At 39.5% G+C, this 27,383-nt stretch overlaps 2 protein-coding genes across 10 annotated transcripts in view; one reads left to right on the forward strand and one right to left on the reverse strand.

Annotated features, from left to right (window-relative positions):
* LOC102295189 (homeobox-containing protein 1) overlaps positions 1-14,407 on the forward strand; it is a 19,148-nt gene extending 4,741 nt beyond the window's left edge. Inside the window, exons 2-10 of one of the 3 annotated variants that reach the window (XM_005913065.2) lie at positions 1,101-1,592; positions 3,264-3,349; positions 3,452-3,562; positions 5,739-5,895; positions 5,982-6,064; positions 6,290-6,385; positions 6,821-6,915; positions 7,870-7,953; positions 8,054-14,407. In XM_005913065.2, coding sequence (XP_005913127.1) covers positions 1,102-1,592; positions 3,264-3,349; positions 3,452-3,562; positions 5,739-5,895; positions 5,982-6,064; positions 6,290-6,385; positions 6,821-6,915; positions 7,870-7,953; positions 8,054-8,386 — 1,536 coding nt within the window. In that variant the 5' untranslated portion in view covers position 1,101 and the 3' untranslated portion in view covers positions 8,387-14,407. The remainder of the gene's footprint in view (positions 1-1,100; positions 1,593-3,263; positions 3,350-3,451; positions 3,563-5,738; positions 5,896-5,981; positions 6,065-6,289; positions 6,386-6,820; positions 6,916-7,869; positions 7,954-8,053) is intronic. The other 2 variants (XM_005913066.2, XM_005913067.2) reach the window with 2 other exon arrangements.
* Positions 14,408-16,515: 2,108 nt separating this feature from the next.
* Positions 16,516-27,383, reverse strand: part of kif13ba (kinesin family member 13Ba) — a 57,063-nt gene continuing 46,195 nt past the window's right edge. For 4 of the 7 annotated variants that reach the window (XM_005913060.3, XM_005913059.3, XM_005913062.2 and 1 more), the window contains exons 35-39: positions 26,484-26,640; positions 25,535-25,665; positions 23,898-23,960; positions 22,514-23,093; positions 16,516-22,429 (exon numbers count right to left, since the gene is read on the reverse strand). In XM_005913060.3, coding sequence (XP_005913122.1) covers positions 22,224-22,429; positions 22,514-23,093; positions 23,898-23,960; positions 25,535-25,665; positions 26,484-26,640 — 1,137 coding nt within the window. In that variant the 3' untranslated portion in view covers positions 16,516-22,223. The remainder of the gene's footprint in view (positions 22,430-22,513; positions 23,094-23,897; positions 23,961-25,534; positions 25,666-26,483; positions 26,641-27,383) is intronic. The other 3 variants (XM_005913064.3, XM_005913063.3, XM_042217954.1) reach the window with 3 other exon arrangements.

A 27,383-nucleotide genomic window follows, 5' to 3' on the forward strand; every position in this document is an offset into this window, starting at 1 on the left:
TGTGTGTGTGTGTGTGTGTGTGTGTGTGTGTGTGTGTTGTAAATCTGCAGGCAGGAAGTTACCAGATGTGACTGTACTGGCATTTTTTTCTGTGATTCTTTCAGATGTGAAGCTCATTGTGCAGAAAAAAGTCTGCAATGAGCTAAAAACTAGTGATTTTCATTTTGTTTCATAAAACTCTCACTATTTGTGGAAAGCATTTATTTTTCTGACTAGTCATTTCAAGGTATGCATTTTTTAAACACCTCTAAAGTGTTTAGTTCTGTTGTCAGTACATAGAAGCACTACGCATGCCTGCATTGCAAACACTTCACAGCAGTCATGAGGATAGTGTTACTGTGCAGTGGGCACTGATTACTGTCAGCTAGAGGTGGGCGATATAGCCTCAAAATTATGTCACAATATTTCGTGAAAATGTGCAATAATGGTGTTTTTCATCATGTTAAAAAATACTGAACAGTGTTTTGTTGATGCTTGTAGCTTGCTGGCAACAGCATATAGAAGTGTACCCAAATAAAGGGCGTTTTCAATCTCTCTTATCCAGTGAGCTGCTATCACTGATGACACACTACCTAATCCAAAGTGTGAATCTATTGAAGCAAGCTACCAGCAGCAGCAGGGCATTATAGTGCAATAGTGATGACACAGCATTATATGCAGTGACATGGCATAAGTCAAATGTAAGCCAGTGTTTTTTCTTTTCTTTTTTAGTGTTTTCTCTGGAGATTTTAAATAGAAACTAAATGCTTAACACTTTAGTTTAACCAGAACTGCATCAGTAATTTCCATCTGCCATTTGCTCTTCCCATCATATGGAGTTCAACTGGCAATGCTTGGTTAATTCATTTGTTTTCATTTGGATTGCACATCACGGACTACCAGCATCTCTCCTTCCTAGACTGGTTGTTTGTTTGTTGTTTTCACCTTCAGCTGAAACAGTTTTCTTGCTTTTGTTGGAGGTTGTTGAAATAAGGGACTGTAAATGCATGGCGTTGCTATAGCAAAGGTATTGCAATATGACACTTTTATATTATGTTAAAATTTATACCAGTGTTAGCTCAGACAACTCTACTAAACAGTTTTAAAATAATCTCGTACAGGATGTTCCAGCAGTGTGAGGAGCCTCGCTTCACCATCGAGCAAATTGACCTCCTCCAGAGGCTACGGAGGACGGGCATCACCCAGGCAGAGGTTCTCCATGCTCTGGACACCCTGGATCACCTGGATCGGCAGCATGGGCACAAGTTGACCCATAAACCTTCCTATATGCCACCTTCGTCTTCCAGCACTGTCGCCGCCTCTTCTTCCATGACTTCTACCGCCACTCAGACAAGTTTTCCCAACAACCGCCTCTCATTGTCCCCTAATAACAACTTTGACACCACCTCCCCACCTCTGCCTGTTCCGGTAGCCTCACCTAATACCATAACAGCAGTAGTGCCAAACGGTTTGGTTGCCGTTACCAATGGGAAGCTTTCACCACCCCGGTTTCCTCTTGGGGTGGTTAGCGCTACTGTAACCACACCAGGGTATGCGTTTGAAGCTAGTGAAGAGGACATAGACGTTGATGAAAAGGTGGAGGACTTGATGAGGTAAGAACAGCCCTTTAAATGGCAGGTAAAACGAGGGCACACCAGCTAAGAGCAGATTAGATGTTCTAGAAAGTTATTTTGGAGGTTGTTTTTCAGGGTGTGCATTCAGACAACAAGATTAGGAAACAGCTTTTTTTATTGTTTTAATTTGTATTAAATGTTGACTACAAGAGACAGCAATGATTGTATTTCCCTTTATAGGACTCACAAAGGTGATATTTCTGGTTTATTGGAAGGGTTAGTTTGAATGAAAGACTTCAAGACTGAGGAGAAACTGGCTGGTTTGCCAGATCTACATCTAGCAATCATAAAGCACAGCAGACTTTGTTAAGTGTTTTAGTCTGGTACTCCATGCCGTAAATGCCAGTAGACCAGCCTTCCCTTGATTCAATAATATAACACCTAGAAATTTTTTTTTTTTATAAAATAGTTTTACCGGTACTTTTGAAATACATACATGTAATACTTGCATGTACACTCAATTGGCCTGAAGTAAAAAGAAAAATCCTCAGAGCAAGAAGATAATTTTAGCCAATTGTTATCTTAAACAATATAACATCAGACACTAGATAAACTTTGAAAAAATTAAATTAACCTTAAGGTTAGCCTTAAGAAGAAAAACAGTGTAGGTTTCAGAGGGGTTTGTAGTTATAATGTATGTACAACGTTGATTTAACGCAGAGGCGTAAATCCGATGTGAAAAACTGTATAGAGCCTGATGTCTGTATCTGAGGTGCTTAGATTCAAGTTTAAGGCGTGTCCTCATTTTTGTTTGATGGTGTCGCAATAATCTGTGACACTGTCTATGTACAGGCTTTTGTTTATCCCTGATCACAGAAATCTGTCTATATACAGCCGTGGATATATTTTTTGTAATCGAGGATTTGATGCTCCGCTTAAGCACCGCCACTTAACTATTGTCATACTTTAACTGTTGCCCTGCAGAGACGTTCATGTATTTGTTGTGTTCCAGTATCTCCTATGTTATCATATAAAGTATAGGGCTTTGTATATGTTTATAATGTTTCACCTGTAAATAAACTGGAAAAGTCAGCATAGGAGGAACCTGCATGTTTGATATTTTGATAGTCAGCCCTGGTAATGAGTGACGGAAAAGGGACTCTTGCCAACCAACTGTATTTAGTGCTACAAAGATTATAACACTATTTTCTTTAGTTTACTGCAAAAACAATAATAATTTGGAATTCAGATAGGTGTATGTTGCTTTTAAAGACACATGTACAGTAATTTGCAGCAGCAGAGGGTATGTGTTAATACAGAGGGTCCTGATTCCTGACAAGGCTGCTTGTAGCTCACTCTGAATATGAATATGATGTGATGATTGCTGCCAAACAAATACTCACACATACAAAATGAACACAAGTACACACATCCAGTCTAGTGCCTCTCATCTGTAGTCTGCAGCCAGACGGCAGCAATCAGCAGTATTGATTTGAAGATGTGTGAAAATGAAATCAAAGGAGAAGGAGAGCAAGGAATATTACAGCAGCACACATTCAGGTACAACAGCCTGTAATGTATATTTGAACTGCAGACAGTTATATCTGGTATAAGAATAGTGATTGTTGTGTTGCCGTGTGTTAATTAATATCAGGCTTGTAATGTTGAAAATTTAAATGTGTTGTACCTTTTTCTTCTCCCTTCTTGTAGGAGGGACAGTGCTGTGATCAAGGAAGAGATTAAATCCTTCCTGGCGAACCGACGTATATCCCAGGCTGTGGTTGCTCAGGTAACAGGTGAGTATAAATTGAATCTGTTTGGTAAAACACAAGCAGAAATGTTGGTGTGTGAACAAGCACCAGACCCCCACAAGTGTGACTCTGGTCCCGCTCCTCCAGGGATCAGTCAGAGCCGGATCTCCCACTGGCTCCTACAGCAGGGATCGGACCTCAGCGAGCAGAAGAAGCGAGCTTTCTTCCGCTGGTACCAGCTGGAGAAGACCAATCCTGGTAACAACTAATTTCTCCAACAGCTCCACATTTCTCATAAAACTTTTCTGTAACTTTTCCACCTGTGGAAAAAATACTGTAAAATAAAACAGTAGGAGGGAGTTTTTTAATAACTAGTGTGCTGCTTTGAGTGTGTGACTCACTGTGTTGTCTTTTTTTTTTTTTTTTTTTTTTTTATAGGAAGAGCGAAAGATTTTTTTTTAGGCTTAATCAGAATCAGAGATGTTTAGACACGAGTCAACAACTAATATTGAATATTTAAAATTACAAAAGAAGCTTACAGCCAGTAATAGATCAATAATAAATAATAAGACTTTGGATTAAAAGGTTCACAGCAAAAACAAAAAATAGACAAATACAATTAATTGAGAGACAAAACTGGTAAAGACAGAAGACGACAAATTTAAATTGAACAATTACTAAAGCATTCACTCTAAAGGGAGCATTGTAATGAATTCCAGGTGGTCTAAGCATAGAAGAGTTCTGCCAAGCTCAGACAGCTTGTGGGACTTGCATTGATAGATAGTATCCGTGTAAATTCTTTTGTAAGAAAAGAAAACTTGTTTTTTTTGTTGTTTTTTTACATTTTAGGAATCTTGAGAAGGCTACAGTTATGGAAACAAAGTGTGGAATAAACAATGGCTACATTGTGTTAAACATGGGATCAGCATATTGGAATGTACAGAATGGAAAAACAGTGGAGTCTACTTCTAGTTAGCACGTGACCTCCCTATAGGGAAAACAAACTGTCGTGGTGCTTCTTCCAGATATTATGACTCTTATCTGCCTTATTAGCTTGTTACTCTATAAAGTACTGATTCCCAGTCGGTCTGAAAAAAAATACAACTTAAGAATTAAGAATGTAGTTGACCTGTCCCTGAAAGCAGGTTCAACAAACTCTGTCATCAACTCAGAGTTTCCCATTCCAGAAAGGCTGATCACAGTAAGTTCAAACAACTCTGAGCATGTCCACCGTCAGTTAAGCGTGTGCGTGAGTAGAGACAGTAAGCCATCATCAATGTGCCGATACCAGGATTCACCATGGCAACGGGTAAATACAGAGCGGAGCTTTCATTTTAATCCGGTGGAGGAATATGATTATGTTTCAGTGTGGGCCATGATGTTTATCTTTATAAATACAAGACAGGAGAAAGGAAACATTTTAATTAGTTTGGCCCACAATATACATTTTGTTTAAACGGTTTCTGGTCATCATCACCCAACTTGAATTTTCATTGGATGAAACTGGAATTTTACATTTGACTTTTATATCAAGTTTTTCTTACCTAATCTAATCAAGTGTAACCTGACAGGGATAAAATGTCTGTGACAGAAACTGGAGATAAAATTCTGGGAAAATGGACACAGGTTACTTATTTGCCTGTGCTATTAGTTACACAGTAAAGCAACAGACTCTGGCACATTTCCGCTGTCAAAAGGAAGTTTTTATTGAATGAAAAAATGTTTTTTGAATAGTTTCTGACCAGCAGTGGGCTGAAACAAAGTTATGTTTTATGGTGGAGTTCATTATTTCTGCCATTACTGGGTAAGAAATGCCTAATAATTTTTCAGTATAAGCATTTATAATTTGGGCACTCTTACAACCATAGCAGAGATCTTTGTAAGGAGTTACAATTACTAAGTGTTAAGCGATAGTAGCTGTTTCAAGTTATAACATATGTTAACATTAATGTAAACATATTAAAAGAAATGTGTAAGTTTTATAGAGCTATCTACATGCTAATCAGCTAGATTTTAGATATTTCAAACAGATCAGATGACTGGATCTAAATTGGATACAGATCCTGGAGCGGCTTGAATCCATGTTCCTCTCTGCAGCTGCATATTGAAAAATAAATGTTTTAAAATATATTTAGTTCAGAATGTTAAAGTCCTTTCAGCCTCGTCTAAGTTAGAAATTAGTTATTCACATCATCACCACCTCTGACTGACATTTTTCTATCAATGTGACCAACTATGACATATAAGTTAGTGATCATTAATCAGTGTATTATGTGTCTAAAGATTTATACAGAGACAAAAGTTTGATTTAGACAAGGATTGCTGTGGTAATGTACAGTAAATGCTTCCAATGGCACGAAACTGACTTCCAGAACCTACTAATTTACAGAACCTAGTAAATCTCATTGATCTTTTGTCATGTTTGATGCTCCAGGTGCTACTCTGGCAATGCGAGCCACCCCCATACCACTGGAGGAGGTGATGGACTGGAATCAAGCTCCTCCTACATTTGGTTCGGCCCCCGGGGGCTTCCGTCTGCGACGAGGGAGCAGATTTACCTGGAGGAAGGAGTGTCTGGCTGTCATGGAGGGGTGAGGATGAGGAGGGGTACTGATGTAGAATTGTAGAACTGATGTAAGAAGAAGTGAAAGTAACAAAGTGCAATGTGTATCTGCAGCTATTTCAATGATAACCAGTATCCCGATGAAGCCAAGAGAGAGGAGATTGCCACTGCCTGCAATGCTGTCATACAGAAACCAGGTACAGTCTTACTGGCGAAAGGTTGTGAATTGCATCCCAAATTAAGTATTAGTGATTGGGGAAACGAATTATTAGATTTGCTATTTAGTATAAATATGTTAACTACTTCTTTGGCTTAATATGTATTTATTAATTAGAAGAACTGCAGGATCCCAAACTTAATTTTTCTAACTGCATTGTAAAGCTAGTTATGTCCTAGACTGTGTGTGTGTGTGTGTTTTACAGGAAAGAAGCTGTCTGATTTGGAGAGGGTAACATCCCTGAAGGTCTACAACTGGTTTGCGAACCGCCGCAAAGATATCAAGAGGCGTGCTAATATTGGTAATGTCTACGTCTGTATTTGTGTGTGTGTGTGTGTGTGTGTGTGTGGGAGTGAAAGAGAGATACACGTTAGATGTTGTATACTACACTATGGTTTGGTGTAAATAAATAAAGAACCCACAGGAAATCACTTGTGCTGTATCTATGCTTAAGAGCATTATGTGCAAGTAGCACGCACAAGAGCTTGTGTTTCACTTTAACAGAAATCCTAATTGTGTGAGGTTCTTTTTCTGTGTCACCCAGTTCACACTAGTATTGCTGGTCATCACAATAGACAGTGTTAAATTTCTCGCACACCTGAAGAGGAAACAGGATGTTGTTTTCTTTCCGAGAAGAGCAGCTTCTGAATAGTTGAATCACTGTTGTCCTTATTTTGAGTGTGTTGCTGTTTTGTAGCTGAGTCGATATGCTATGATGACGTTTGTGTTTTTGAAGAAGCAGCCATCTTGGAGAGTCATGGCATCGAGGTTCAGAGTCCAGGAGGTCAGTCCAACAGCGACGACGTGGATGGCAACGACTTCCCTGACCAGGTAAACTATATACGTGAATTCCTACATCTTAATGTCTGAACATAGAAACACAAACCCCCTAAAAAGAACAAAGCAGGAACTCTGTATTTTTAAAGTTAATTGCCTCTCTGATTTTCCCCATGAGAACTGTCCTGGTCTCCATAATTGTTTTTCAAGGGGCTCGGCATAACCTCAATAAGCCATTGTTATTAATGACACCCACAGCTGTTGCTGTTGTGATTATGTTGCTCACTTGTGCACAGCTTGTGTTTGTGCTAGATTTTTGCTTCTCAACACTTGTGTTGGACTGTTGTATGTACTATATATCTTGTGCCTTCAACAACTCTGTGTCACTACAATGACAACTGTCACAATGTTGACTATTTATGTAGAAAGCATGTAGCAGTTCTGCGTCTCTGCTCTGTAAATCTGTGGATGATTAGTTTGTAATGTTAGTAAATTACTTGATCAGCCCAAAGCCTTTGGATCAAATGGTCTACCTGATCCTTTCAAGGCAGTGTTCTCCCACATGAAACCAATTGCATGTAATCAGTGCTACAGGGACACTACATTTAGCAAGTATTTGCAGAAGAAAGAAAGTTCAGGGTCAGATTTGGTCTTGAAAACTGAAATGTTTGTCACAGTCCTTCACACAGAAATCACTCCACAGATTGTTAGAGACAACAGAGTGTTGACGATCTTCTTTATTTACAGTCGGTCAATACTTAGGGAATAAAAAGTGTTTGACACATGAAAAAATAGCAAAACACAAATGTAACTCGCTCGTATTGCTCCAATATGAGGAGAAATCTCTCTGATAAGTCGACTTAGCGTGGGAATTTGTTCATAGTGCTTGTATGTTGAATAAAAATTAATGTTTGGCCCCAGTGTGTGAATGATCAAAATCACAGGAATATATGGTCACACCGATAACTTGCCTCTGCCTTGTATAACTTGTTTGCTGGTTTTTCACAGGGCTGTGAGGTGTCCTTATTTGATAAGAGAGCTTCAGCAAGGCAGTTCAGTTTCAGTCGAGCTGACCTGTCCTCTCCAACCCAGGTACAGCTGGAGCACATCTACACCCGCCTTACATTTATCAGCGATTCCACACGGTGCTACAGATCCACTCAACCTTCTTTTTTCTTATCCCCTCACTCAGGTTCCCACACTGCTTCCGAGCTGGTTTTCTGCCCTGGGTAGAGGGGGCGTGTCTGGACAGAGGGCCGCATCTCTTATTGGTCGCTCCCTAATATCAGGCGCGGTTCCTCAGATGGAAGGTTCCAGACTAACAGGTGTTTCCTGGTCCCCTCCTTCCCCCTCTCTCCAGGACGAGCCCACAGTTCACAGTGCCCTGTCCGAGGCCCAGGATCCAGTCAGTTTGGAGAAGGCGGCGGCAGTGAGTGACAGCAGCCCGGTGGTAACCAATCAGGGGGATGGCGCAGGGTGCAGCGTGGGGAATGACATCAAGACGGAGACTCTGGAGGACGACTGAAAGGAGGGGCAGATATCACAGCTGTCAGAGCGATAAACAGGTGTCATTATATGCAAGCAGATTTTATAGGAATGTAATAATAAGTGGAAAAAAATGACCAAAAGTCGTATAAAGTCCAACCCTGAGATACCTCCCAACCCTACCTCCAACCACCAACCTGCTCTGCTACGCTCGTATAGGCATTATTATTGTATTATAATTATAATATTAACAATAAGCTTTTATTTGTTAGTGTTCCCCAGCAACCTGTGGAAAATTTAAAATGTACCTAAAAACAAATCCAGCAAAGAAAGTGAAATAGGACGCACCTATAAGGGAACACATGCTGTAGCTGTCCGTTTTCTTTGTTGATTGTTTATGTTGAGGCATTTTAAATCTTCCATAGAAGGCTGATAAACAGGACTTTCATGCATTGTGCAGATTTTCTTGGAAAACTGCTTTTTTTTCACAGCAGGACAACACTGTATTTGACATGGAATTCCAAACATTTCAGGGTCTTGCACTGTGATCACAACACAACTTAACAGCCTCAAAAGATAAATGCGTTCATTTTAGTTTATATTAACTGATAGTTATAAAGTGTTGCAGCACATTTCATCACAGTTCTTTATATTTTAAATTTTATATTTAATCTTAGGGTAACAGCATATAAGTAATCTGTCTCTGGGCCCAAAATGTCTGAAAAATGTTTAAGAAAAAAAAAGAGAGAAAAATAGTATGAGCCTCCCCTGCCTGATAAGATAAACTCAATGTGTAGAAGCAGCAAAGGCCATAATGATTGAAACACCGATAATGCAATTTTATCATTACTAAATCTTTCAGAATTTATTGTTTTTACTTGTATTCAGATTTTACTTGTATTCGTGTGGTTACTTATATGCTGCAAGTTTATATTGAAAATTCAGCCGCCTAAGGTTTTCAGGCACTAATTTGGACTTAAATGTGATTTATTTCTATTTACAATAGTGAAATTACCCTTTATAAATATTTAAATACTGTGAATTTAGTAGCGTTTAAACTAATTAGGGCCTCAGTTTCCAGTGAGAATTTAAATCCTGTATGGCTTTACTTTGCTTCCAAATCGATAACAAGTTTGTTTGTTTTTTAATTTCATTTTTTTGTTTTGTTTTTTTTGAGTGAGTTGTATGAAAACTAGAAACCTGGGCGTCCTTGTGACCGGGTGACGTTTATTCATTCGTACCCAGTTACCTGCTGGATTATATAATTAATAATCAACACATATCATTCAGCTGAGAGGAAGTCAGTAGTGTCAAAAAGCTGTTTAAATACTAAAGATTAAAATGTAAAGTGAATAAATACAGATGGGTGATAAATTAAAGGAAACTGAACCACTTAACTGAAACTGAACCTACAGTGTTAGGATCCAGTTTGGGCCTGTTTGTCCCTGTAGAGGGAAAGGTCACAATAATTCTACTTTCCTAATAAGGGCGTTCTCTTCCAGGCTGGCAGTGCATTGTATCTTTAGGCATGCAGTCTGCATATAGCTTTCAGACGTGCTTTAAGTTTTTCTAAACATGGTCTATCTTTTGATTTTCTTTTTTTTTTTTAAATGGTTATCTTTTCAGGTGAAATAGCAAGTATGTTTGGTGTTAATGTCACTGGCTGGAGGCCATTGATTGGTAAACATTTGGTGCTTGGAAAGCAGCTGTGGCTGAGAGAGCCATTCATAAACTGATTGGAAGATTAGTGGTTCAGTTTGCACGTTGAATTGTCCTTGGGCAAGATGCTGAACCCCATATTAACACATTTGAGATGTTCAATACGGGTGCTGATATGATAGTTAGTAATGTAAAAAACCTGATATTCCGACTATATTGGCCCATATGTTTTTTCTTTCTCTAACATTTGTTGTGTAGCTATTTATTTACTTGTTTACACTCTGCACTTCTCAGCTGGGATCAGCTGGTTTTTGTGTTTGCATTGTACCAAACATAGACATTTGAAACGTGTTTGCTGTTGTAAGTGCTGATGCAATAGATCGGTAAGTGGCTAATATCATTGCCCCCGATGTATCTATCAGAGCGCGAGTGTTTGCACCATATTCTTAAAGGCCCATAGTATGCAAGCACTATATGAATACAGGTCTATTTAACGTTCACCAGTTTGGCAGTGTTGGGTTGTGCTTATTTTGTGTGAGCCGATGAACCGAAAAAAATGAGCCAAGAAAACAACTTTTGAAAACAGAAAGCAGACTCTTGTAAGCTGTGAAGTCACCAGACTGTCACCAGAATTACACTCACTTGGGCAACTATGGGAGAATGTGGGCTAGTTAGAGAGGACTCTGAAAACACCAAATGAGGGAATATGTTTTGGAGGAATGCTGTTCATCCCTGTAGTAGAGTTTTAGAAATTTGGAGAATCACTGAATTTCCAGTGCATGAAGGGCCAACACCTTGACACGACATTGGGTTTTTCCTTTAATTTGTTACCCATCTTTCTAATATGTGTGTGTGTGTGCGTAGACACACAGACTATACTTAAATACAGTATATCTATCCAAATCCATTTCTTTGTACACTATATAGACATATTAGCTTCAAATGAGAGAAACTATCAGTATGAGTCTTATCATGTTGGTGAAAGACGAGTGAAACATTAGCCAAAGTATTAAGTTTTAAAATTTTGTGTATTTTCTGAGTGTATGATAATCATGGATGAAACTGTGTGTTTGAGATATGCTAATCAAAGACGCATCAGATGTGTTAGAAACTATTTCAAGCAAATGCATCATTTTTATATTCTTTTTCAGGTATATCTGTGTTTGTGCTCGATATGCCATGTGTTCAAAACACACACTGTCACTTTTAAGCTGTATTTTCATTTTGAATGACACTTAATTTGTTTATGGTGCTTTGAGTCCTTGTTGAAATATTTCACTAGTCACTAAGACTGACTGACAGGCCAGAGGAGGTTAATTCTTTTGAAATCACCATAAGAAGAAATCTCCTTTAATAATTAAAAAACCAAGTAAATATTTGAGGTAAAATTGAGGATATTTAAGGTTAGTACAGCCATTGTAGAAGTATTTTTAAAAACTGAAGGCATGGAAGCGTCTAATAAGCCATAATTTAACTGTCTAAGTCAGATACACTCCTTGGTCTTCACATCTGGGTTCAAAACACCCAAGACAATAATGGCGAAGAAGTCCAGATGTGGGTGACGTCACAGCGATGCCATCCGTCTTTACTAAACTGCTCGTGGTTCATATTGTTAAAGCTCCAGAACCCTAAAATAATTTCCAGATCAGTTTTGTAGTGAATACAAAATCATCCACCGGTCAAAAGTGAGTAAGGGCTCTGGGGCTTTTGGTTTAAACGCCGTCCTAGTCATGCACTCCCAAAATGTTCTGCACACTAAGCACCGTGCTCAGAGCGTTTCAACTACACTAACAGAAATGTCATAGTGATCCAAGCTTTGTACGTACGTCCTGTTCCACCAGAGTCAAGGAGGAGACGTGGCTCCTCAGCTGCTTAATGTTCTGCTGATGAACATTAAGATAATTGAAAGATATATGGTCACAAGTATGTCTGAAGGATCCAGGATTTTAACTGAAGATTTTGACAAAATTTTGACTCTGGCTTTGGCTGAAAATGAGCTCAAGTTTGTAGGCGAGAAAAGCAAAACAATGGGTTAAAACGCGCTAAAAAAAAGTAAGGATGACTGCAGTCTCCAGTATGAGCAACACGCACACAGACAGACACTTACTAACCTTTAAAACAAAATAAAAAAAAGTGAGTGCAGCTCAGTGGGGGATCACTGCTGACACTATCATTCAACACTATCAGTCCAGCTCTTACATTTGCTTACCTTTTACAGCTGACACTAAAACCTTCTCAAAGGCTAAAACATTAATAATACTACAGTGCAGTGTAACACTTGATAGAAACCTAAATGCTTATGAAGGTGCAGCACACCTCAGCTTCATGCTTAAGTGCCTCATTTTTCTCAGCGCACTAACAGAGGATCAGTGCATGAAGAAGACTTCTACAATGGCTGTACATTTTTAACCGTACTAATGCAGGCGAGTTAATAACATGATGTTCTGTTACACTAAAGCGGCTTCATTCAAACCGGTCCATCGTCACCAGGTGCTTTACAGGCTAAGCTACTAGTTCGGAGTTTAAAAACTCAACATATATACCTCGCTCCCTCCCATTCAGCTATAAGCTACTCCCCGCAGGTTTGTTCACAGCTGCTTCAATGTGAATCAAAGCTTCAAACTAACTGTCGAGCTGATTTGCGTCAGTCCCGTCTGGATCAAACTGTGACAAGGCCGTAAAGATGATTCACGCTGGCTGACAACAGAAGCGTCAGCGGCTTTTCAAAAGGGAAATTTCTCCTCAAACTAGAGCCAGTAAATATCACGTTTAAAGGGAATTTACTCATTTATGAGCTCCAACGTCCACCAGGGTCCATAAAATACGAAATAGTCTCTCTGTCATTCTGGTGGATTTCAGTGTTTCGGGCTAAATGTCTGAGAAACTTTGTTGCATGGTGGAGGATTTCTTTAATTGTGCGGCAGCAGAGCTGTCCTGGGTGTCTTTGCTTTAAGCATTTGAGACATTATTAGTCAGTTATGTAGCTTTCTGTCATTTAATGATTTACACCAAAATTTACAAACCCATCAAAGGGTTACAGATCGTTTTTTACTTAGTTTTTTTCTTTTTAATCTGCTAAGCAGAAGCCTTTCTGAAATGAATCTATGGATTCATTTAGGCCATTGTGCTATTTTGAGATTATTCTTTTTTGCCTTCATGGTCTTCTCATGACATTGCATTTTGGAGGTCTGAAGCAGCCAGTTAGTGTGTGTTTGTGTCATTTTAGCTATTTTGTACATAAGAAAAAGGGAAAGAAACTGCAAATGAAAAATAAAGGCAAGGTCACAGTCTTAGTTTGATTACCCATCGCGGTCTATTAAAACGATTGGATAGATAAATCTGAGGTGGATCTGTGTCAATAATTTGTTAAGCACCACCAGGAGACCTTACAAAAGTGAGAGTAAACACTGATTTAAACGTTAAGAAATAAGCTAAACCTCCTTACATAAAGAACCCATATTTGCTTCTAATAACAGAAACCTCAGTCTTTTCTGGTGTTTACTGTGCTTTTGTTTGTCTGTTTTGATCTAAATGGACTCTTTTTGTGCCAGAAACTGCCTAATACAGTTAAAGTTCTCATAAAATAAAAAGCAGTAGGACAGAAACAGAAAAGCCTTTGCTCGTGCTGCGTGTTTCCATCTGCCTTCAGTCCTCTGTTGCCTTGTTGAACTGTTTTTCTTTTTTTGTTTGTTTTTTGGAACATCTACCTGTGCATATGTTTGGCACTGACTACACCTTGACTCGTCTTTACCTGTGCCATATCCCGCCGTCACTTTGGCCGGTGGTCCACATAGTACAGCAAATACTTTATTCAACAGGAAAGTTTGGATGTGCGATGCTTCCTTTAACAAAATCAGGGTGCATGTTAAGGTTGAGACTGATGCCTCTCATGTGAGGTGCTTTCATTCCTCCTTCATTGCTCAGTGTTGTGATATGCAGTTTCACGTTTAAAGAGTTAAAAAAAAAAAAAAATCTGTTTTTTGGGTTGTTTTTTTTTTTTTTAAATTAAGGTGAAAAACACATCATCCATGTGGTCAACGTGAAATGGAGACGCTCCGGTGTTGATGTTCTCATGTAATCAGCCAGGAGGAAAACAAGCAGTGGTTGCCATTTCACTGTGGCAATAAGCTCTTCAATAAATCTCTGTAAAATGAAAAATATCAAACCTCAGCAGGATCTTTGTTGTATCAGTTTAAATTGATTTTTCTTTGTTTATTTGCTTCTTTTCTATTTCAGGATTTAGTGCCTTTTTTGGACAGTAGACTGTTCTGTAATCGCTATGTAGAAACTCTACATAGGCCTTTTGTTACTTTTTCATCTGTTGGATAAACCTTATGTTATATTTAAGGTGTGTTTTTATTGATATTCTATTTACAAGGGAATAAAAACTGATCAGACTCCATCAGTGTGCTGCTGTGCTTTCTTTACCTGCACATCTCACTACAGAATATTTAAGGCATTTGAGACTTTGGATGAAATCTCCGGTAACTAGTGAGCAAACTAAGATATAAATGTGTTCAAGTCATCAGGTTTGACCTGAGTGTCTGCTCTTGTCACTATACAGTCTGAAAATAAAACCAGCACAAGTAAAAGAATTTGACATCCAAATAAGGTCATCTGCTTCCTGAGTGCCAAGAGGTTGTGATTAGATTTCTGCCTAATTTCCAAAGTAGTCATTTGTGGTACTGGAACTGGGGAAAAAAATAAATAACCCCACCGATATAAAAGATCTGTAAAACAGATTTGCACAATTGCATTATGCGTACAGTGTGATCTGTGCCTGCAACCACGGGAGAAAACTGAGCATGTGCAGTGGGCTGGACAACAAGAAAGGAAACCAGAAAATAGGAAAACTTGTTTGTCCATAAGCTTTTTCCCTTTTCCCAGTTCAATGAAACTAGCGTGAAACACTCATACCATTATGATTTAAGCATTTTACTCTTGAAGTATGTGTTTTCCCACTTGAGCCCTGCCCAGTGACACGAAATATGCAAACTGCTCAGTTCTGTAGTCTTACTGCTTTAATAATAAATAAATAATTCGGAGTTCAGTTGAATTTCTGTATAGCTCCAAATCACAACAGCAATGGTCTCAAAGCATGTTGTACTTTAACCTCCTAAGACCCAAACTCTTCCACGGCATGCATTTTTAATTTCTCTTTGATATTTGGGCTGATTGGGGCCCGATGAATGTAAAAACAAAGAATTACCAGATTTTTTTTTAACTTATTTTTGTTTTTATGAAAAATCAGGGCCACATATGAGGATATTCGTTTAAAATTTTGATAGAACAGTAGCAGTATAATGTCCTCGTAAGTGGATATCAGGCCCTTGTAGAGCAAACTTGAGTAAATAACCCAAAATGTGATGTCCACATATGTGGACACCAGGTCCTAGGAGGTTAAGGTAAAAACCCTAAAATACTGAGAAACCCTAACAATCACACCCCATATGAGCAAGAGATTTGGTGACAGTGTGAAAGACAAACACTCTTTTAACAGGAAGAAACCTCTAGGCTCAGGATGGAGCAGCCATCTGCCACTACTGATTGGATTGATGAAGGAGACGAGACAAAAGCCATGAAGAGGAAGAAAGCCAGATATTAAATGCAGAGACGTATATTAACATGTGGTGGGTTAAAGGAATATATGTTCCACAGTATTAACAAAATAATTCCAGTTTAAGCTTCTGTATTTCCTGTTAACGTGGCTCAGTTACCAATTTGGAAAAAGCAGGAGCTCTGAAGTCTTAAGAAAATAGATATTTTCTACATGAAGAAATAAATCTGTTTTAAACTCGACTTAGTTGTAGTTAAAGCAGTTTGAGCCACATCAATTAATACACCAAGCTGAAGGCTGAGGTATCCTTTAAATGAGTTTTGTAATGAATCTGACTGGAATTAAAGTGATTTTAAAGTACCTAATAACTTTTTGTCTTGGCCTTGAGTGGTGTAAACAATCCTGCCTTAACTTGTATATTTGAGTTTTCAGCTGTGACATTTTTAAATCAGAGGAGTGTTCGTCGGAGGACGCACGATTAATTCTGTGCTATAATCTGAGCAAATTACACAGTCTAATGAAAACTTGGCAGCAAGACTGACTCACTTCAATTCATTTGACCTTATTTGAACTTAAATGGGCTGACCAGTAAAACAAGTCCATAATAAACCCCCCCAAAAAGTTGTGGTGTCTTCCAGTATTAAGAATTTATGTATACTATATAAGTGCTGTTTCAACATTACACCCGTTTCTCCACATGAAAGAAACACAACAGGAAATCTGTAAAATTACAGGTAAAGTTCCAGAAAATGGAAAAAAGTTCCAGTGGTGCCAGCTGTGTTTTGAGATAACAAATGAAACAAACAAAATGCAGTTATTTCTAAAAACTTCAAGCATCAAATCTTCTAGGCACAAACAAACAAATACTCTGTTAATATTCCTCTTTTATTAAATTTTATTTAATCTTATCAGATTACCCTTCAGATGGTTTTAAAAAAAGAAAAAGAAAAAACTTATTATAATACATGTTTATTCTTTGGATTGCAGCATATAATTACATAAAACAATTAAATTAATCAAAACCCAAACTTGTGCTCAGATTTTTTTCTTTTATAATTCTTAATATGAGCATATATATACACACACATACATACATCGAACAAGCACTTGGATGGTGCACTCACACATACAAATGACACATCAGGACAAACCTGCCCTAAGGGATCAATAGTAGCAGTGACTGATAATGATTAGTTAAGATGATAGATGGGCTTTATTAATACTGCTGACCAGGCTGAAGCCCAATAAACAAACACTTGAATATTTAAATATTTTCAGCTGAATGGGTTAAAAGATACACGACTGAAAATATTTTTTTGTTGTCGTTTTTTGCAGGAGTAACAAGAGGAGTAAACTCTCTGACTCGGCAAGCACCAATCGCTCAGCTCGGTAAAAATATGGCAGCTGGTACCTCAGAGGAATATTGATAACAGCCTTTAAAATACACCAGCAGACATTGTATCTTAAATGATGCACATGCAACAAGGCGGCAATGCATCACCCGATGCCCTCATATTGCTCATTTGTGCAGTTTATGCTAGCACAGAAAACAGGAACTTGCTGCCAGCAGTGAAAGGCTGTAAAAAAAATAACTATAAAAGGGCCTCGGAGCAGGAGGTGGCATAAGCAAGGCCAGAGGTAGTTTCAAGGTGAAAACTAACTACCCAGGCAGGAAAATATGCTTTTGTCCAACACAAATCCAAGAAAATACAATTTCGGAGATAAGATTTCATCCCAAGTAGCTGTTAGGTTGCTGCTGCAGGGCAGTGGTAGGTTAGATTTCACTGTCTAGCTATATAGAAAATTCCCTGTGAGGAAGTCAGGCATGGTACCCACTAGGGGGCGACACATTAGCCTTCCTTTAACTGGAAGAGAGTAATAAACCTGACAGCTCCTGTGGACCAAACCATTAAAAATTAAACTAGACTGGCTTTCTGTGGTTTTGGAATGACCCTTTTGAATACTGCTGAGTTTAGTACAGAGCAGAGCTGAAATTGTTGCTGCTGAAACTAGTCTGGCTCCAGGTTGAAGGCCACATTAAGGCAGGCGGGGGTTTGCTCAAAACCAGTGATCCTATACTCAGCATGCAGCTGCAGGCAGTACGACAGACGATGCAAAGACATGGGATTGAAAATGAGCAAAATAAAAGCAAAAAACCTTAAAAAAAAGAAACTGCGAGGGACAAAAGATTCGTCCAGACCGACATACGCTTGGATCCATATCACAGGAATACAAGTAGAATTAAATGTGGTCCTGATGGTAGCGTCATGGAAACAATCTCTACCTCTAATCTTTATAACTACTGCAGCAGAGATGGAGCCTATTGAATTGAAGCTAGAATATTAAACTCATCCAAACAGCAATTACTAACGCTACACTTCCTTTTGTTCAGTTCTTCTTTAAAAAAAAAAGAAAAAGAAATCGACCCTTGTTGACGTGTGGATCTTGAGCATCCTGCAGTCTACAGAGCTGTTTTCTTATCTGCTTTATGCCCTCATCACACTTGATCCACTGCTATGGGGAGCTAAACAGGAGATTGTGCTGGAAGAGAAGTCCATCTACATTGGAGCTTAGCTCTGCTTGGCTCTACATTTTACAGTTTAATTTCTGGGAGGAAAACAGTGAGTAATCTTAAATAATCATACTAGGAGAAGGAGAAGAAAAACAGGTAATCTGAAACAAGAAAAAACCCACTTCATCTTTAAAAAAACAAACAAAAAAACAGTTTGTATTTTTCTTCTTACATGTACAATAATTCCAGAAATTAAGTCTTCAATTCCATCTGGAGGCGTTTGTGCAAATGAATTGAAGCGTTGATATGAAAAAAGTGTGTGAAAGATACATGGTCACATGGTTTCTGAGGCACAACAACATAAAAGAACATCCAGAAGCCTGAAGTGATCTCAAACACACAAAGCAGAGCAGACACCAGGACGGGAATTAGTATTTTTTGCCAGTAGAGCAGCGAGGGCGAAGGCTTGCCGCTCTATGCTGAAGTCCCAGGAAATATACGTGAAACGGCCGCTGACAGTTATTTTCCCATCTTGGCAACGACTCAAAGACACAACTGAATCAGAGACAGGTGCACTCGACACTCACCCACACACACAAACGCACACAGGAACACTTCCTTTATTACCACCGAACTGTTACAGACCACATTATTGAAAACTAACCGACAGAGCACTTCACAACCTGCTAACTAATGACACAACAGGCAGAAACTAGCCAATCAGAGGACTCCAGAGGTCTGGATTTTATGGCCAGACAATAAATACACAGATAATAAAATAGACTGTGGAGCCTCATCTTATATTTCAATCAGTTTCCTGTACAGAAGTGATTCTTCACCCAGAAAATATCCTGCCCATCGCTTCTTCAAGGCTCATACGACAAAGTGCCTCATTCAGAAGAATTTTACTAAGTCATAAAAATATATGGGCCACTGAACCAGGAGCACAGACTTTAGTTTTGTTTGTTAATTCGGGAATTAAACACTACTACTGAGATCCAATCTATCATACAGTATGAGACACGAGTAATCAACTGATTCATTTACAGGTAAATTTACAACGCTAATAGCAGCGATTTTAATGAAATCATTTGTGCAACATTTATTTATTCAAATAAAAAGGCTTTACCAGCTTGTGTGCGATCACTGCGTGCACACAAGCATTTAAACATAAATAGTAACTTCACTGATGGATCCATGAAGACGATAGTGTTCAGACATAGTGTGTTTACAGTATAAGCACACAGTAATCCAGATAACCGTTCCATCATCAACATCAGGAACCTGAAAACCATTACAGACACCAAAAACCTGCCTCATCCTTCAATAAAACTTATTCAGTTCATTGGGAGGCTCTTTTAAAGGAACCATAGAGCTAAAATATCCCAAGAACGTTCAAAATTAATTATTTTCCACCTTTAAAGCCATCTGGCCGTGCTTCATCCTCCCTCTCTGAGACAAACCGAACACTTCCTCACCTCAGTCTCGACATTACTCCAGAGATTTAGTGTTGCCTTTTCAAAAAGGACCGCCGAAATTAAAAAAGCAAAAGCCAACAAAACTCCAGAACCCTCCAAAAAACATCTCCCATTATGCAACTCAGTAGCAGCTTTTATTAGAGTCTCACCTCGAGATTAATGCATCTGTGGCTTCATGGTATAAATTTATAGAAAAGTGTCATTTGCTCAGGTGTACAGAGCTCCTCCTCAGAGCTACAGGACGTTTTCACAGGCAGTAAAACTTTTCAATGTGAACTGAACTGGATTGGCCCTTTAAAGAAGACCTATTATGCTCATTTCCAGGATTTTCATTCTTTCCCATGTGACTGAATACAGTTTGCTTTGTATCACTTATGTTGGAATATCATCCGTTTGTCAGGCCTCTTGTGAAAGCTGCATAAACTCGGGGGAGAGTCACAATTAAAAAGAAAGGCTGACACTTTAACACTTTAAACAAATTTAACATGTTTCAAATTTTTGCCTTTCTCCTTGGACTTCCATCATGTAACGGATTAAATGACAACTTACTCAAAATAACCCATATTTATATTATAGTTGGACTCAGTGGAGCCCCTCAATTCATAGAATGAAATAAGCTATTTTAGCTCCATTCCCCTCGCTTCAGGATGCCTTTCCTGATTGGCTCCTGAGATTAACCTGAGATGATTAGGTCATATAGAGCCAAGAATATAAAAACTGTCTGAAACAGAGCATTTTGAGAAGCTTAAAGCCTTAGATTTTGGCTTATAGGGATTACTTGTGCAAACATTTATTTTAGATATGATCGTTCACCACTGTAAAAGTACATACAGTACAGGAAATGAGTAAAAGCATAATAGGTGTCCTTTAACTTGTAAAAGCACTGCAAACACATATACCATCTTCATTCCTAATAGTGCTTTGGTGCACTGAAACGATTTAAATCACATTAAATCACAAGAATAAAATTCAGTGTAAAAATGTCATCATCCCTCTGGAATGTTTCATAAAACCTAATTTAAAAAAAAGTAATAATCCACATGTCTACGATATCTTTTAAATTTTCTTCCACAGATCAGTCAGGACTGCCTCTGGGTTTAACAAAATGTACTCATAGCTCGTTCTCCCATTTGTGTCAGTATAAAGAAACAAGGACTAAAAACTTACTTTTAAAAAGATCAAATGCATAGATGCAAATTCACCCTTCTCTCAAGCTTAAGTCACTTTCTTTTCCTCAGCACATACTCTGCCCATTTCCACCTCCACAGCACTAAGGTGCTGCCCAAACAGCGCCTCCTGGTGTCCGGATATCATCAGTCACTTTCAGGGACATGGGAATATCCTGACTGGGATTAAAAATCCAAACAAACAAAAGAATAAAACAAACAAAACAAAGACGACACCAAAGAAAGCCAACCTGTTCTCGTTACCTTATCTGGTCGCTGCATCATAACCACAGACATGTTCTGTTCACGTACAGAAGCTCCTTATCCAACGTCTCCAGTGCAAAAATCAACTTTTAAAGCCTCCCAGTTTCATAGTGGCTTTGTCACGACTATTCCTGCTGTACGAAGCTAATCTTTAACACCATCACGACTACAACATTAACGTACACACAGAGCAACACTGTACAACATTTACACACACACGCACACTGTGCTTTCCCCTCTGCAGTCCCTGAGATCACCTCACACTTAGCACTAGGCATTCTCTTCAACACAAACACGGCTACAAGGAGTTAAATATACAGACAAATGCAAACCAAGCCATGGTGAAGGCACATTCTGGGAGGATCAATCTTCAAAAGAAAATGGGAAAAAAAGGAGTCCGAGAGGGAGAGTCAAAGTGTCAGTCTGCAAATTGGACCTGGAGAGTTCAGGAAGGTGGCAACCGTAGCGTTAAATTCTGGACTATCAAGTAGAGGCATCCTATGCAGGGATACAAACATGTCAAGTGTGAAAACGCAGCAAATATCTACTGCCACAATATGATTTGAGGTTTGTGGTACTCAGGAACTGAGATAAATAAATAAAATGTCAAAGAAAAGTGACGCCAATCTTCACTGCCTAATAGTCAGCTTTATAAAATCTTTATGGTCAAATAGGATCATTTGACTTCTTTTAACAACTATTACAGGCTGACAATTAATCGTGAAAGATGAACGACAACAAAAAAAATAAAATAAGATGGGGCCAGTAAATCCATTAGCCTCGTCCTTTGAAAGTCTTCCATCCCACTGTAAAAATACCTTGCTCCCAACCAAATTACCCCAGTGTGACCACAAAAAAGCCACATGTTTGCATCCCTGTATATCAGCTAAGAAAGCATCATCCAGCCTGCGGGGTTCAGTCCTCACTCCTGGTCCAAATAGTTCTGCTTTTCATTCAGTCTCAGCAGTCTTCCCACTGACTGCTAATCATCTTCCCGCATGACAACTGGTCCTTCCACGTACTTCCAAATATCCTGCATAGTCTTTCATTATCTTACTTGAATTGTTCTTGAAAGTTCTCTTTATCGTGTTTATTCTATATCCATCCAGACTCTATGAATGGATGCAGTGAGTGTAGAATCTAACTGTAGGAGGTTAGGCAGTAGGTCAGTTGTAGAGTATGAGCCTGTTGCATAGCTGAGAGGAGGAGGACGACGATTGTGGGTTCCTAGTTTTCATGTCTCAGCTGCTCCAGGATTTGCGATTCTCCCCTCGGCGTGCAACAATGGCCTCTCCTCGCAGGATGGGGACGTGGGCAGAAGGGGTAAACTCCCCTGTCTGCCGATTGGTCCGCTCGCGGGAGGACAGCCGGTTTGGGCGGACCAGCACCCCGTAACCCGGCTTACAGTGGAAATACCGCTGACCTCCGACGGAGCCGTCGTTCTTACCTGCAAACATAAGGTCATCTCCATCAATCGACAGACATTTAGGACTATGGTGGACTGCACTGATCCTTTTAACTGGATACATACCTACAGGAGTGTCCAGCTCCACCCCCACCCAAACTCCTTCAGCAAACTGTGTCACCCCAATGTAACGCACCGTCCCCGCCTTATTGTTCCCTACTGTAACATATGCTCCTTCTGTCAGCCAATCAGGCAGCACGTCTTCACCACCTCGCTCATCATCATCCACAAAGATCTCTAGTCTCTCAAAGCCTTCATTTCCTCCGGAGTTTATCAGCTTCTGTTCGGAGGAGACGTCGGACGTGATGCTATTGTGATTGGCTGAGTTGTGAGAAGCAGGCGAAGCGACGACTGACACCTTGGCACCAAACTGAGAAGGAGAGGTCACAATATCGTTCCTGTCAGCGCCCTGCTGCTGGGGGTTTGTGGGTAACGTGGTCTCGGCAGCCAGGAGGGAGGAGGATGAGGAGGAGGGTTGGAGAACGTCACACAGGGTAGCTGTAGAAACACTAGCAGAGAAGTAGCCGCTTGACGACTGGCTGAGGGGGCTGAGAGGGGTGGTGTCATGCGGGTCATGCACAGGAAGAGGAGAGACTTCTGGGAGCTCTGCCCGTCTGTCTTTGGCTGGGGGCCGTAGAATAGCAGTCTACAGGAAACCGGGGGGACAGATAAGAGCATGCAGACAAGGCAAAACAAAAGAGTAATCAACAACAGTAATCAACCTTCAAAATAAAACTTGACAGGAAGAAGTCTAGGGTCTGCGAATCTCATCTTTTGACTGCGTTGACTCCCTATAGAGGCCCAAGGTGCATATCAGGCTAAAGCATACGTTACTGTGTACAGGGTGAGCTACGGCACAGATTTAGTGCAGTTCTATAAATCAAGCACAATGCAATTACGCTAATGAGTGAATCGCTGAAAAGGTCTTAAACTGCACATAAAGAGCAATTCATTAAAACTTACAATGGGACCACATTAAGAACCGATGTGGAATTGGAATCTAGTAAGGATGCATCTTACAGAGAAAGAAGAGAATAAACAGAACTACAGAACTGTATTATGGGACTGCGTGATTTGGGTACTAGATCTTCAGTTGCTTTTAGTATCCCTGAATTTATAAAAGTGCATTATCAGACTGTTGCAATGACCCTTGTTAGTTGATAAATTGGACAGCAGGGATTAATGGAGGCAACTTTTGTTTTTTGCAATACACTTGGGGAAAAAAAGTGAAATCATCCTCTAATGCTGCAAACTGAAAACAAACAGAGACTGTGGTTACCTAATGCGGTTTTTCCTCAAAGAACAAAGTGGATTAAACTACAAATAAAAATTACTAATCAAAGGTATTCATGTTATTTTGATCTCAAACAAAATCTTAAAAAACCTGATTAAAATTAAGTTACCGATAAACCAAACAGCATGTAAAGGATAAGACGAGATTTAATCTCACCGTCTCGGTCTTGCCTTTGTTGTCGTCCCCTCCTGATGAGGTCACTATACGAGGCACGTGCTGCTGAGTGACAAGGACACAACAGAGAAAAAAGAAATGCAAATAAACAGGCTGTGGCAGGCTAATGGCACTGAATCAATGCTATGTATTTAACATCATGTCATGCGGCCTGGCCTTAGTCCATGGGCCCACCCTTTCGTAAGTCCACCACCCACAGGAAGGGCTGGATGCAGTGTGTGCTGGGCCGATTCCTGGCTACCAAGGCTAGCAGTGGGGAAGGAGCCTGAGCTAATGTGTAAGGTTGAGAAGTACTGGATAGAGATAGTGAGGCTCAACTCAACACACAGCTCTGGAGTTATCTTTGGCAGTGCTCCACCTGGGGATTCTGTCAGTGAGACCTGGAGGGGTGTGACTGGCCTGCCACACCTGAGTGGTGTTCTACTACTGGACTTCTGTACAAACCACAGTTTGTCCACAGAAAACCATGTTTGAACATAAGGGTGTCCATAAGGGCACCAGGACATCCCAGGCAGCTCGATGATCAATTTTGTAATTGTGTCATAATGGGGTTAGCTCCTCCAGCCATACATTTGGACACTCGGGTGAAGAGAGGTGCTGAGCTGTCAACTGATCACCAGCTGGTGGTGAGTTGGACCAGTGAGGTTGCACTGGGAATGTCTGACAGAGGCTACCGTCCACGAAATCTTCAACTCCCAGCATGAAGGAGCAGTCCTATCAGGCTTGGTTAGACTGTGGGACTTGGAAAGCAGCCAATAAGTGGAAGAAAATTGATGGATGTTTCTATGATATAGTGAAAAACAACGACATTTACTGGCACATGAAGAGTCAGTATTTACATTTTTGACCCTTCCTTTTCATAACTTGAAGTTCTAAAAAGTGGGGGGTAAGTAGAAATCCTCAAACTGATCAGCTAGGACCACTGATATGGCAGGAATCGATCACCAGTAGTCTAAATCTGACCAATAAGTTGATAGCCAGCATGCCACACAGAACAACACAATGCACACTTTCTTTTAGTCATTAATTTGTCAATTATAATTCATCAATATTTTACTGAAACCATGAAACCCTGAAGAAAGAATAAAAAAAACAACAACAACAAAAAACAAACAAACTTGTGCCTGCGAAAACCTCTGGTCATGAGTGCAGCTACAGCATTACAGCTTATTAACGCATGCTGAAATGTCCTGGGCAAGATGTTGAACCCCAAATTGCTACCGATGCACCGATTGCAGCTTGAGTGTGTGGAAAGCAGGTAAAAACTGCTTAGTGGTGTAACCACACGTAACCATCTGTATGGTTATGTGTGAACTCATAACATGGAGTGAAAAATGTCACCTGCAATCAATAAACTATTTCAATGGGCAGAAAGAGTAGAAATCAATTCTGATTAACCCGTCTACAATTTAGTTCAGGTCATTTCAGTTTTATTGAAATTGCCAAATAACAACAGTCACCTCAAGGCGCTTTATATTGTAAGGTAAGGATCCTAGAATAATGGTTCAAATATTTAAAAATAAAAGTTGAAAAATAAAAAAGTGATATTATATCTATTGCAGGTATGTAACAAACTCAATACAAGGCTTCCAGGGAATTGCACTGGACCATCTGCTGACCTGCTGGTTTTGCGGCGAAGGTCTCAGCTCCTTCTTCTCATCTCGCACTGGAAACAGAGACTTGAGCAGTTTGGGCATCTGGGGAACCAGCGCCTTAACTGAAAGATAAGAGGCAGCAAGTCCTGAACGACCTGGAGGGGGGGAAGAAGGGAAGAAGGCGAGAAGGGAGGAGGCAGAAGAGAGGGAAGGAAGCAAGGAAACAAGAGGAGGTCCAGGAGGTAGAGGAGGCATGAAAGATTAAGATTGGAAGTTGAAAGTGAGTCCAGAAAATGGCAAAAACCCCAATACTGGGATAGACTAACAGAGGAAGCTGGCAAAAACAAAAAAACAAAAAAACAAAAAAAAACACTAAACAAAAAAAAACTAACACAAAGATGATTTCAGCCATTAGGATATGATTTCATAAACACTCTAAATTACTGGACTGTGAAAGAGAAATTATTTAAACATCATTAATTCTGTTTATTTTCAAAACAGAATTACGCTGAAGGACGTCACAGTGACAATGATTCAAACTGACATTAACATGAAATCACTATGAATCAACTAACTGACAGACAATATTCAGATTAATCACAGCAGACATTAAAAAAAAAAAAAGCTCTGTTCAAGGAGATGAGGAGAGAATGGAGACCTTTACACTAGAAATGAATACAAAGAGAGCAGGTAGATAGTGTGATAACACACTGGACATGGAGGATCTAGCATTTAATAATGTGAACAATGAAACATCAGATGGTGTGGTTAAATATCTTTGGAACATCAGACAAAAGAGGACAAGGTGGAAGAGAAAGTAAGGTGAAATCTGTGAGCAGCTCAAGTGGATGAATCCAGGCAGAAGAAAAAGGAGGAGAAAAGAATGGCTGGGGGAGTAAGATGGAGCAATGAGCAGAGCCCAAAGTGTTTTATTGAAGAGAGAAAGGAGATGGGAAAAGAAGGAGGGGTTTACCTTGCTCTGGTTCCTGGTTCTGTGGAGGAGGAGTGCCGAAGGGAGTAGTTGATGAAGACGGGGAGGTAGAGTAGGTGGAAGGGGAGGAGGCTGGGCGGGGCAGGGTGCGAGGAAACTGAGAGGGCATGTAGATATCCTGCTGACTCTCCCATCGACCCTGAGGGAGCAGACAGAGATAATGTTGGATTTAAAAGGATGAAATATCTGAGTCGTACAGCATCCACAAGTAAAAGCACACAAATTACTGCTCCAAGCACAAAGTATAATTTATGTATAGCTGTTCTTGTCAACTAAAAGATGCAAGTTGGTTAGTTTCTACTTTCAATGTACTACCTGTGCTAATGCACATTATTTTTAAATAATAAATAAGCATATTAACTTAAAAAAACCCAAACAAAAACAACAGCAAAAACAAGAAAAAAAAACCAAAAAAAAAACAACAACAGGAAAATACCCCTTTTTCAGATATACATGGTAACCCATATGTAAACAAATCATAAATTTTTTATGCAAATATAGGGTAAAAGCAAACAGGTCTTTCTGTTGATTTAAACTGAAAAAGTTCAAACAGGGTTCCTAAACCTTTCGAAATATTGTTTTTTGGTCTTTCAACATGGTTTGTGTTCCAGTGTGCTAATGCACTTTACAATATGACATTAAAGTTGGGCCTTTTGAAGCATGTTGGCTGAAGCATAAAGCATAAGCATAAAAAAAAAACCATTGTGTCACTTTCTCAAAAATCACTGTCAATAAATTATAAACTTATTTCAATTATAAACTTATTTAAATGATTATGGTTGGTTACTTTGGTTCAGTGCTGAACTCTATAGTGTTTGGTGCTGAGATTAATCTGACTAGTATTACGTAGATAACTAGGGGTGCAACGATACACAAAATTCA

This window comes from Haplochromis burtoni, unplaced genomic scaffold, assembly GCF_018398535.1.
Source record: "Haplochromis burtoni strain Fernald_Lab_line unplaced genomic scaffold, NCSU_Asbu1 Contig_2, whole genome shotgun sequence".
Lineage (NCBI taxonomy): Eukaryota > Metazoa > Chordata > Actinopteri > Cichliformes > Cichlidae > Haplochromis > Haplochromis burtoni.